Source organism: Sus scrofa, chromosome 2 (assembly GCF_054392235.1).
Source record: "Sus scrofa isolate SSC_HxYL_T2T_F1_AM1 chromosome 2, Sscrofa_HxYL_maternal_Yorkshire_Landrace_v2.0, whole genome shotgun sequence".
NCBI classification, from domain to species: Eukaryota; Metazoa; Chordata; class Mammalia; order Artiodactyla; family Suidae; genus Sus; species Sus scrofa.
Window position 1 is genome coordinate 77,753,503 of NC_139384.1, and position 13,302 is coordinate 77,766,804.

Genomic DNA, 13,302 nt, shown 5'->3' on the forward strand with positions numbered 1-13,302 from the left:
CCTATCAGAATGAATTTTGATTCTTCCCTATTGTTTAGGATTTAATCTAGTGAATGCACTCTCAGTTGAAATTATACAAACCCCGTGAAACCAGCTTCCACAGAAAAGGGAAGATTTACAGAAAACACGTATATGTATTTAAACAGAATGAAGAAGAAGGTGACCAGAAGTCTTGAAGGTGCTGCTCCCCAAACTGGAAAGCCTCACAGCCAAGGTCATCATTTCTGTTGATTTCCATTTCTCTCTCCTTCCCATATTCTTTGAAGCCAAATGATCTATGATATCCCATTCTCTCTAAGTATTTGACTCACTGCCTTCAGCTCCACAGACTATATTTCCCAAATTCTAAAATGTGTTGAGCCATGATTTCTGATGTTTCCATCATGTTCCAGGTACTGTTGTTTAGAACATCAACCCATTTATTCCTCTCGAGAATCCTACAGAGTAGGTATCATTAAAATCCCATGTCCCCAAGTAGGAAACTGAGGTACTGAGAAATCCAAGAACTTGGCCAAGAGCAATGAAGAGTAGAGCCAGGATTCATGGCGTAGCAGTCCAACTCTAGGATTCCTAATTTAACATGATCCTGACCACCACATCTAGCTTCGCAGTTCAGTACACTGCTTCTGACTCATAGGCTGCCTTATTTTCAGGCATAACTATGGTCACCCCTAACCCAGACCTTCAAGTGATGTGTCCCATCAGGTCCACCCCCTCTGGTTATTAACTAAAATATGAGTTTCATTTCTAAATATCTTCATGGAAGCTGATGGCCAGATTTGGCCACATGCCACTCTCTCATCAAATTAGTTCTTGTCAGGGGACAGTGGGGCCAGAACACCACCAACACACATAGTTTGGCTAGAGGACTAAAGAAATGTGGGACAAGGCAATCCTCCAAGAGGCAAAATTCAGCACCTCCAAAGGAAGAATGTTCAAACCATTGATGTGCTCCATTTGAAAGGGGCTGATGCCAAGCTGGGCACCACAGAGGTTGATGGTTTCTTGAGACAGATTTTGTGTGCAAATCTGATTTGTGATAAATTTCAGAAGAGGGAATAGATTATCCCTGAAAATGATACCTGTATAAGATAATGACATTTGTAATCACTCCCAGGCAATGAAAACTAAATTGTTAGCCAAAGTACATATTTTTCCTGTTTTTTTTTGTTGTTGTTGTTGAGGGGGGTTACTAATAGGATAAAAATATTTTTATATTGGAGACTCATGTTTGTTTGTTTTAATTAGCATAGGTTTGTCAGTTACCTGGCAGAATTAACAGATACATGGATACAGAAAACCAAACAGGTGTCTCAGAATTCCTCCTTTCGGGCTTCTCAGAGGATCCAGAACTTCAGCCCCTACTTTTTGTGCTGTTCTTATCCATGTACCTGGTCTCTGTGCTTGGGAATCTACTTATCATCCTCACTGTCACCTCTGATTCCCACCTCCACACCCCCATGTACTACTTCCTCTCCCACCTGTCTTTTTCTGATATTTGTGTCAACTCCTCCGTAGTTCCCAAAGTGCTGGTGAACATCCAGACAGCAAGCAGAACCATCACTTATGCAGGCTGCATTACCCAAATGTTTTTTTCCTCAGCATTTGTGTGTTTGGACAACCTCCTCCTGAGCGTGATGGCTTATGACCGCTTTGTGGCCATCTGTCACCCCCTGCACTACACAATTATGATGAACAAACACCTCTGTGGACTGCTGGCTCTAGTCTCTTGGATTGCCAGTGTCCTGGTCTCCCTCCTCCAGAGTCTGATGGTGCTGCGTCTCTCGTTCTGCACACACACAGAAATTGCCCACTTCTTCTGTGAATTGACAGAGGTGCTCAAGTCTGCCTGCTCTGATGCTCTCAGCAATTATGTTACACTTTATTCTGCAGTTGGTCTTCTGGCTGTTGTTCCACTGTTTGGGATCATTTTCTCTTACTCTAAGATTATTTCCTCCATATTTAAAATGTCTTCAGTGGAGGGGAGGTACAAAGCGTTTTCCACCTGTGGGTCTCACTTAACGGTCATTTCCTTATTCTACGGGACAGGGTTAGGAGTGTATCTCAGTTCTGCCTTCTCCTCCTCCTCCTCAATGGGGACAGTGGCCTCAGTGATATACTCCGTGGTCATCCCCATGCTGAACCCCTTCATCTACAGCCTGAGGAACAGGGACATGAAGGGGGCTCTGAGGAAGCTTTTCAGCAGGCCTTTCTTCTCCCTGTGAAGAGCCATGGATGCTGTGACTGGGAAGTTATGATAACCCAGGGTCAATACCCTGGTAGACAGAAATACAGAATCTTCAAATCCTTTAAGTGCGTGCCGGTCCCTCTTTTTCTGACATACCATCGCTTGAGTTTCTTCTGAATTTACACACCCACGAGCAACCACTACCCACGAACTTCCTTAGTGACATTTATGCTCTCTTTCTGGTGCAGACATATTTATCCAAGTCTCTGCTGCATCATCAATAGACACATCAAGACAGCAAATAATTCATCCCCCAGAGGGGCTAAAATCCAAAAGACTGACAATACCAAGAGCTAGCAAGGACTTAGAGAAATGGGAACTTTCGCACACTACTAGTTGGCTAGTATCATTATACTAGAGTATAAATCAATGTAAGTCTCTGACATCTCTACCAAGTTTAAACATACTCCTACTCTACAGCATAGCTCCCCCATTCAGGTATATACCTGAGAGAAATGGGTGCTTATGTCTACAAAACATGTCTAAAAATGTTTATGGCAGTGGATTTTTTGATAGCACCAAACTGAGAATAATGCCAATACCATCAGTGGAAAAATGAATAAAGAAACTATGGTGTACCCAAATGCAGAAAACTCCACACCAATATGAAAAGATGAAACTACTGCTATGCACGATGACATGGACAAACCTCAAAGGCATAATTTTGAAGGGCATGAAAATGTGATTGTTTTATGATCTCACTTTTATGAAATCTAGTAGCAGGTAAAGCCACCCAATGGAGAATGGAGTCAGGATATGGGGCACTTTGGGGTGGGAGGTATTGACTGGATCAGGGCACAAAGACACATTCTGGGCAATGAAGGTGTTTTATATCTTGATCTAGGTAAGTAGCTACATGAGTATATACATCATTAAAAGTTCTTCATGCTTTAACAATTTTTGCATCATATTATTTTACATCATACCTCAATTAAAATAAAGAATGAAAGCTGCCAATGATATACAGCAGTGGCATGGTATTCACAGGAAATTGCCCCTTCAATATTATTACATATCATTCAAAATGTAGGTTTACTTTCCTAGACCTAGTCTTGACTCAAATAAAGTAAAGCGTGGAGTACCTGCGGTGGTGCAGTGGGTTAAAGATCAGATTGCAGTGGCTGGCTTGTTGTGGAGAGGTTGTTTAATCTCTGGCCTGGTGGAGTAGGTTAAAGGATTTGGTATTGCCACAGCCATGGAGCAGGTCCCAGTTGTGGCTTGGATTCAATCCCTGGCCCAGGAATTTCTATATGCTGTGAGTGCAGATATATATATATATATATATATATATATATATATATATATATATAATTTTAACAGGATTTCTAAAATATAAAAATATCATTCTGTTAGTGCCATACTCATAACTTCCTTCCAGTGTGATATGTGCTATCTGTGATATGCCATCTTAGTTCTAACCAGGAAGAGTAGAGAATTGTATTTCCAGAACAGCCAATTGCTCCTTCATTTACCCAGAATATTACTAGATTTTCTTTCTTATCTATTCTGTGTAGTTCTCAGCATCTTAACATCTTGGTCCCTTCCCCATTTTCAACTTGAAACAAGGCTGTAAATATCAGCCAATGAATTGTTTATTCTGTAACAAAGACAGATCAGATTATCATTAGGTTACTTTGTTTAAAGGGAAAATTAATATTCAAGAAAGGATTGTTTTATAGTTTCTTCCTAGCACAGTCCAACATATATCCATGTCTAAATCTATATGCCATATTTCAGCTTGAGCCACCAACATGCCTCTGAGCTCTTCCCTCTGAGTGTCTTCAAATGAGGAGGATTTCAGTGGATGAAGATGGAGGAGGGCATTTCTTAGAGCATGGGCAAGCCAGTGTGCATAGTGAAACATTTTCAGGGACCAAAGGCAGTTTGGTGATAGGAGAAGAGTCACATGGAAACATATGGGTGAGATATGTGGAAATGGTAAAAGCATAGAATGTCTTCTGTGGGCATGTGTATTTAATTCATTGAATGGTTAATAATTCCAGATAATTATTCCATTAGCATTCTGGATGAAAAGAGGAGGTGTCACCTACAGTTCACATGACAGTCGCTAATCCTCTCCCTAGCCCTGTGCTCATGTCAATGCCCTGATTTTTGTCAGTTGTCCATCATCTTTGGAGCTGTCTCATAGTCTATCACTGTGCAGTCCAAGATGGTAACCATCAGCTACCCATGACTATTCACCACACTTCAAGTATTTACTAACCCATGTGCCTAGGGCTGTATTTGGGCAGTGAAGATATAAAACATTTTCCTTATCAAAACAAGTTATTTTGAACAGCATTTTTCTACCCTTTTGCAGGGAAATGAAACTTTCCTGGATTTCTCAGTGCTCTTGCACTGAGAGCCCTAGCCTTCCAAGACACTACAAAGTAAATGAAGTAAAGATAGATATTGTTAGATTTCACTTACCTCGGAAATGTTTTGCTCTTGTTGTATGAACGAGTCAGCGATGGCTTCTGTATATTGGCCCCAAGGATGTTTATAGCTTCCTTGTGGGTTATCACTCTTCAGTGCAAAAGCCTGTCAGCACCAAACTCAACTTTAAAGCATCCAGTTTTAAAAAATAGCTCAAACAATCACATTTGAATCCAGTTAGACTTGCCTGCTTTGCACACCCTGAAAAACTCACTGGAGAGCTGTTACAAATTGATGATAGAAGGATCTCATAGATTTAAGGCCCCAAGCAGCCCTAACCCTTCCCTTCCATGGATCTGACCCAGGGACCCTGTGTTCCTGTGGGTGAAAGTGAGCTCAGATTTTCCTGCTTTGCTATCTTGGACACTTTTCACCTATGATTTATTTCATTTAGTGGGATGAAGAGATCTCCTTTACCATGTGAAAACCAGTTTGTTCTAATCTTATGCTTGTGTTCCCCCCAATATCTTATATAGATGCATTATTTTATATTATTATTTTATTTTAATTGTAGTACATGGCCACATCTGTGGCATATGGAAATTCTCAGATCAGAGATTAATCCAAGATTCAGCTGTGGTATTGCTGGATACTTTATCCCCCTGCACCCAGCTGAGGATTAAACCCAGGTATAGAACCCAGGCCTCTGCAACCCAAGACACTGCAGTCAAATCCTTAACCCACTGTACCACAGCAGGAACTCCTAAGGCGCCATTTTATTTTCAAATTCCCATATCACAATTTTACTTTATTTTGTTTTTTTAATCAAATATATATATATATATATATATATATATATACACACACATTTTTTTTCTAGTGTACAGCATGGCAACCCAGTTACACATACATGTATATCTATTCTAAAGTCAGGCATCTGGTACAATCCAAACTCTGCTATTTTCAACATATGATTGCAGCAAATTGAACTTCTTCTCTACTATGTTATTCATCCCTAAAATAGAGATAATAATCTGTAAGTCTGGGTTACAGTTAAAGGAATGAATAATAATAAAGAGTGTGGTATTCACTGCTTTAATTTTGTTAATGTTTTCTTAACAGTGAATACCACAATCTTTATTATTATTAGTTCATTCAGTAATAACCCTGACCTAAGAGTTATTGTCTATTTTAGGATGAGTGACAAAGTATAGAAGCAACAGTGTTATGTATTATTTATATAATTATGAGTAATATATTCATATATTCTGAAAAATATATTGATATTCATATCTGACAGAGTAATTCTTTAATTTAGGGTGCTGTCATGGTCTTAGGTGGACCTATATAATTGTTATTGAAGGATGTCAACTGGCAAAGAATAAATAGTTCAGATTGTAATGGAGTATAGAGACTCCTGAGTCATGCATGACATCAAGCCTAAGGACAGAGGATCTCATAATGTAAAAAAAGCATGAGAGTCCCCAAATTTCCCATGTGGGAATAGAATTGTCAAGAAAGGTTTCCATTTTTATAATGGTTCTTTGTTTCCCAAGGGCAAAGCTGTTTAGAAGTAGAGTCACACTAGGAACATTTACTTAATTAGGTTCTTTGAAAATTCAACTCTGGATGTCATTGAAAGAATGAATGTTCCTTATCTGTCCCTGTGTTCCCATATCATTGACCCCAGACCAAGAAGAATATTTTCATCTTGATGATACCACGTGTATTTGGATCTCATACCAACTTTCTTACTGGAGCTCTCTTCCCCATTCATCCTTCCATCCATCAGTGCAACCAGGTTTTTGTCCCTGTTATCACATGGGTGATCCATTTGGGCTAAGTGCTGTCAGAAAGAGGAGTGTGTATACATGCACATTGTGGAGGTTTTTATGTGTAGTAAAGTAACTCCAGGGACAGGGATGTGAGTGCTGGTTAAGGACATCTAGTAAATAATTCATAAATATTTTAGGTTTGTGGCTCCATATTGGATCCACTCAGGTATATACATGACAGAAATGGGTGCTTATGTCTACAAAGCATGTCTAAAAATGTTTATGGCAGTGGATTTTTTGATAGCACCAAACTGAGAATAATTCAAATACCCTTCAGTGCAAAAAATGAATAAAGGAACTATGGCCTACACAAATGCAGACTCTAGATGAATTAAATGATGATGATGATGAGACTAAACACTCTTTTCTTACTGGCAACTTCCATGGTAATCTTATTGCCCTTTTAGGGCTCAGTATGATGCTGCCTGATGATGAGACTAAACACTCTTTTCTTACTGGCAACTTCCATGGTAATCTTATTGCCCTTTCAGGGCTCAGTATGATGCTGCCTGTTCATTTGAGCTAGATTTTCCTTGTCATTTAGGGAAATAGCTTCTCATTCTTTAGATGTGATTAATGGCCCTTCAATCACACATATTGTATTACAACCCCCTTGACTGTTGGAAGCACTTTTATTTCATTTACTAATTTATTTTTGACACTTTAAAATTTACAAATCACTTTAAAATCTGGTAAATGGGTGTGTAACATTTTCAGAATGTATCTATTTGTGTGAGTTATCAGTATATGAATCTACAACATATTTCCTAATTTTAAGCCGTCTTTTTTAAAATTTATTTTTATTGTTATTTCCCCCAACACATTCTTTTTCCCTTTAAAGCATGGGAACCCAGCTACACATACATGTGCACATAAATTTTTTCTCCCATTGTCATGCTGCATTGTAAGTATCTAGACAAGTTCTCAGTGCTACACAGCAGGATGTCATTGTTAATTCATTCCAAAAGCAATAGTTTGCATTCATTAACTGCCATCCCAATCCACCCCACTCCCTCCCCCTCCCCTGGGCAACCACAAGTATATTCTCCAAGTCCATGATTTTCCTTTCTGTGGGAAGCTTCATGTGTGCTGCATATTAGATTCCAGATAGGAGTGATATCATATGGTATCTGTCTTTTTCTTTCTGACTTAACTTCACTCAGGGTGAGAGTTTCTAGTTCCATCCATGTTGCTGCAAATGGCATTATTCCATTCCTTTTTATGGCTGAGTAGTATTCCATTGTGTATATATAGCACACCTTGCTAATCCAATCATCTATCAGTGGACATTTGGGTTGATTCCATGTCTTGGCTATTGTGAATAGTGCTGCAATGAACATGTGGGTGCATGCATCTGTTTAAAGTAGGGTTTTGTCCAGATATATGCCCAAGAGTGGGATTTCTGGGTCACATGGTAGTTCTACGTATTTTTTCTAAGATATGTCCATACTGTTCTGCATAGTGGTGCTACCAGCTTACACACCCACCAACAGTGCAGGAAGGTTCCCCTTTCTCCACACTTCCTCCAGCATTTGTTATTTGTGGACTTCTTAATGATCACCATCTGACTGGTGTGAGGTGGTATCTCATGGTAGTTTTGATTTGCATTTCTCTAATAATCAGGGATGTTGAGCATTTTTTCATGTGCTTGTTGGCCATCTGTACATCTTCCTAAGAAAAGTGTCTCTTCAGGTCTTTGGCCCATTTTTCCACTGGGTTGTTGGGTTTTTTGCTATTGAGTTGTAGAAGTTGCTTGTATATTCTAGAGATTAAGCTCTTGTCAGTTGCCTCATTTGAAACTATTTTATCCCATTCTGTAAGTTGTCTTTTTGTTTTTCTTTTGGCTTCCTTTGCTGTGCAAAAGCTTTTCAGTTTGATTAGACCCCATTGCTTTATTTTTACTCTTATTTCTGTTGCTTTGGGAGACTGACTTGAGAAAATATTCATAAGGTTGATATCAGAGATTGTTTTGCTTATGTTCTCTCTCAGGATTTTGATGGTGTCTTGTCTTATATTTGTCTTTAAGCCATTTTGAGTTTATTTTCATGCATGTTGCGAGGGGGTGTTCTAGTTTCATTGATTTACATGCAGCTGTCCAGATTTCCCAGCAATGCTTGCTGAATATACTATCTTTTTCTCATGTCATGTTCTTGCCTCCTTTGTCAAAGATTAATTGACCATAGGTGTCAGGGTTTATTTCCGGATTCTCTATTCTGTTCCATTGGACTGTCTGTCTGTTTTGGTACCAGTACTACACTGTCTTGATGCCTGTGGCTTTGTAATATTGCTTGAGGTCTGGGAGAGTTATGCTTCATGCTTGGTTTTTCTTTCTCAGGTTTGCTTTGACAATTCTGGGTTTTTTTTGTGGTTCCATATAAATATTTGGATTGTTTGTTCTAGTTCTGTGAAAAATGTCATGGGTAATTTGATAGGTACTGCATTGAATCTGTTGATTGCTTTGGGTAGTATGGCCATTTTTACAATATTAATTTTTCCAACCCAGAAGCATGGAATATTTTTACATTTCCTTACATCTTCTCTTCTTCTTCTTTTTTTTTTTTGGACAATGAAAATCTGAATCTGTGTCTTTACATCTTCTTTAATTTCTTTGATTAATGTTGTATAGTTCTTAGCATATAAATATTTTACCCCCATCATGGTTTTGTTTGTTTGTTTGTTTCTTTTTACTTTTCTCCTCATTCTTAAGGAGAGAAAAACTTCCAAGTGCTAATAATCATGACTGTCCCCAATTTTCCCATCTGGGAATAGAATCATCAAATTCAGTTTCCATTTTTATTACGGTTATTTCTTTCTCAAGGGCAAAGCTGTTTAGAAATAGGGTAACACTAGGAACATATATTTAATTAGCTCCTTTGAGACTTCAATCCTGGATGTCCCTGAAAGGATAAATGCTCCTCGTCGCTCCCTGTAATTCCAGCTCACTAACCCTAGACCAGGAAGAATATTGCCACCTTGGTGATCCCAGGTTTATTTGGATTTCATACCAACTTTCTTTCTGGAAATCTCTCACCATCCATCCTTCCATCCACCAGTGCAACCAGGTTTTCCTCCCTGCTATCGCAAGGGTGATCCATTTGGGCATAGTAAGCACTTTCAGAAAGAGAGGTTTGTATTCATGCACATGGAGGAGGCTTTTGTGAGCAGTAAATTAACTCCAGGGACAGGGATATGAGTAGTGGCTAAGAGCATCTCTTTAACATTTCTTAGAGGAAGTCCCGTCCTGGCTCAGTGATAACGAACCCAACTAGAGTCCATGAGGATGCGGCTTCAATCCCTGGCCTCACTCATTGTGTTAAGGATCTGGTGTTGCTATGAGATGTGGTGTAGACTGGCAGATGAAGCTCTGATTGGACCCCAATCCTGGGAACTTCCATATGCTGCGGGTGTGGTCATAAAAAGAAGAAAAATATTCCTAAAGATTTTAGATTTGTGGCTCCTAAGACTCCAGATTCTAGAGTGAATTAAATGCTGGTGATGATGAGACTAGGCGTGCTTACCTTATTGATAACTTCTGTCAATCTGACTGCCTTTTCAGGGCTTGGTATGATACTGTCTGTTACTTTGAGTTGGATTTTCCATATCATTTAGGGAAATAACCTCTTTTTCTTTATGAGTTGTAAGTTCACCTACAACAACACATCTTGCACTCCCTGCCCTTTGGAAACACTTTAATTAATTTGTTTATTTTGGCTATGCCTGCATTGTGAGGAAATTACTGGGCCAGTTATCAAACCCAAGCCACAGCAATAATAGTATCAGACCTTAACTCTCTGAGCCACAAAGGACTTGGAAAGCAATTTTAAATTTATGAATTACTTTCAGTTTCGGTAGATGGTTATATCATCATCATCAGAATGCATCTATATATGTTAGGTGTCTACGTATTATTCTACAATGTATTTCTTAATTTTAAGCAGTCTTAAACTATGAAGATAAGTGCTTCTTTTTCAGGGTGAATTAATTTAAATTTACTTTTGTGTACTATCCTTTTCAGTAGTTTGTATTACTGTCATTTGACATCATAAAAGGAATGACAAGAAGAAATTTACTATGTCCGGAAGAATTTTTGAAGTCCATAGGGACCCAAAGAAATCATTCTTTTGCTCCTCTCATTTTTCCCCTTCATTGGTACATTTTATTTATTTTTGAAATTACTTAATAAATTTTATTACATTTATAGATATACAACAATCATCACAACCCAATTTTATAGAATTTCCATCCAAAACCCCAGCACATCTCCCCACCCACCATGCTGTCTCCTTTGGAAATCATAATTTTTTCAATGTCTGTGAGTCAGAATCTGTTCTGCAAAGAAGTTCACTGTGTCTTTTTTTAGATTTCACATGTAAGTGATAGCATTTGATGTTGGTGTCTCACTGTCTGAATGCCTTCACCTAACATGATAATTTCTAGGTCCTTCCATGTTGGTGCAAATGCAGTTATTTCTTTCCTTCCAATGGCTGAGTGATATTCTGTTGTGTATATATACAACATCTTTATCCACACCTCTGTCAATGGACATTTAGGTTGCTTCCATGTCTTAGCTATTGTATATAGTGTTTCAATGAACACTGGAGAACACATGTATTTTCGAGTCTTGGTTATTGCATATAGAGTGCTGCAATGAACATATGGGTGCATGTATCCTATTCAATGAACATTTTGTCTGGATATGTGCCCAGGAGGGGGGTTGCTGGGCCATGTGGTGGTTCTTTGTTTAGTTGTTTGAGGTATTTCCACACTTTTTTCCTTAGTAGTGCTTGTACCAATTTGCACTCCCATGAAGAGTGTTGGAGGACTTGATGATTCTAAGCCAGAGACAAGGAGGATGGATGAATATCCCAGAGGACAAGGTTCAGTGGTTGAAACATCATTATAAAATCCTGTATATCACAAATAACAGAATGTAGGGTTCCTAAATTTGGTCATGTTAAGGCTTTTATACCCAAACCATCACTTCAAGAAATTAAAGAAGTAGAGAGGGTTGGAATTGACATATACCATAAGATCTACAAATAGATCAATATCAAGGACCTAGAGTATAGCACAGGGAAATCTACTCAATCCCATGCAATAACCTATATGGGGAAAGAATCTGAATAAGAAGGGATATAGGTATATGTATAACTGATTTAGTTTACATTAGTTTCAGGATACAACTAATACAACCTTCTAAGTGAAAACTATAGTCAGAAAAAAATTATTTTATTTTATATTAAAGTATAGTTGATTTATGAAGTTGTGCCAATTTTTCCTGGACAGCAAAGTGCTGCAGTCAATAAATATACATTCTTTTTCTCCTGTCATCTTCCATCAGGTTTTATCCCAAGAGATTGGACATAGTTCCCTCTGCCATACAGTGAGTCCTCATTGCATATCCATTCTAAATTTAATAGTTTGCATCCACTAACCCCAAACTCCCATTCCATCCCACTCTAATTAAAGAAGTAGAGAGACTCTAGATTCTGTTCGGTGGTGATTTCATGTTCTTTTGCTTCCTCAGCCATCCAGCTGAGGCATCAGCAACATGGAACCAGGAAATCAAACAAGTGTTTTAGAATTTTTACTCCTGGGACTGTCTCAAGACTCAGAGCAGCAACCCATCTTATTTGGGCTCTTTCTGTCCATGTTTGTGGTCACCGTGTTTGGGAACCTGCTCATTATCCTGGCCATCAGCTCGGACCCCCATCTCCACACCCCCATGTACTTCTTCCTCTCCAACCTGTCCTTGGCTGACATCTGTTTCATTTCCACCACCATCCCAAAGATGCTGGTGAACATCCAGACACAGAGCAAAGCCATCAGCTATGCGGGCTGCATCACACAGGTGTATTTTTTTAATGGTTTTTGGAGGTATGGATACTTTTCTTCTCACTGTGATGGCCTATGACAGGTTTGTGACCATCTGTCACCCTCTGCACTACACCGTCATCATGAACCCCCGTCTCTGTGGTCTACTGGTTCTTTTGTCATGGGTCATCAGTTTGTCATACTCCCTGATCCAGAGTCTGCTGATGTTGCGGCTGTCCTTCTGTTCCAACTGGGCAATTCCACACTTTCACTGTGAACTCTCTCAGGCCCTCATGCTTGCCTGCTCAGACATACTTGTCAATTACATCCTGATATAGCTGGTGACTGGCTTTCTTGGCATTGTTCTCTTCTCAGGGATCCTTTGCTCCTATACCTGAATTGTCTCCTCAATCCTGAGAATCTCATCAGCTCATGGGAAATACAAGGCATTTTATAACTGTGTGTCTCACCTGTCCATGGTTTATTTGTTCTGTGGGACAGGTCTTGGTGTGTATCTCAGCTCTGAGTCATCTTCCTGGAGAGGTATGGTTGCTTTGGTGATGTACACTGTGGTCACCCCAATGCTGAACCCCTTCATCTACAGCCTGTGGAACAGGGACATCAAGAGGGCTCTACAAAATCTACTTGGGAGAATACCCTGTGTTCAGTGATGGGAACACTGGTCCAGGGGTTTTGAACTGACAATCATAGCAGAAGTTGGCTCAAGAAATTGTGCCTCTTAATCACATTGAATTTTGTTTCTCACTGATACTCCATTAGTGGCACTGGTCAGAATTTGGCCTTGGGAGGACTTTGTCTTAACCTCTTATGATGATTGCTTGATTATCCTTAATTCTACTCTCCACACCCCCTCATTTTATTTATCCATTATGGCCCCTTGATTTGCATTTCCAGTCCTGCATGTTGATACCAGCCACTTCAAGTACAGACTCATCATTGTTGAATGAGAATTCTGAAATAATGCATTGGAGTACCTGTTGTGGCTCAGTGAGTTAAGAATCTGACTAG

General features: G+C 39.2%; 1 protein-coding gene and 1 pseudogene across 1 annotated transcript; both read left to right on the plus strand.

Moving 5' to 3' along the window:
• Nucleotides 1-1,286: 1,286 nt before the first annotated feature.
• LOC110259020 (olfactory receptor 7A10-like) lies at nt 1,287-2,225 on the plus strand. Its single transcript, XM_021082317.2, has one exon. It carries the CDS (start codon nt 1,287-1,289, stop codon nt 2,223-2,225), a length of 939 nt encoding a protein of 312 aa, XP_020937976.2.
• A 9,785-nt stretch (nt 2,226-12,010) lies between these two features.
• On the plus strand, nt 12,011-12,944 carry LOC100525208 (olfactory receptor 7A17-like; annotated as a pseudogene).
• Nucleotides 12,945-13,302: the final 358 nt, after the last annotated feature.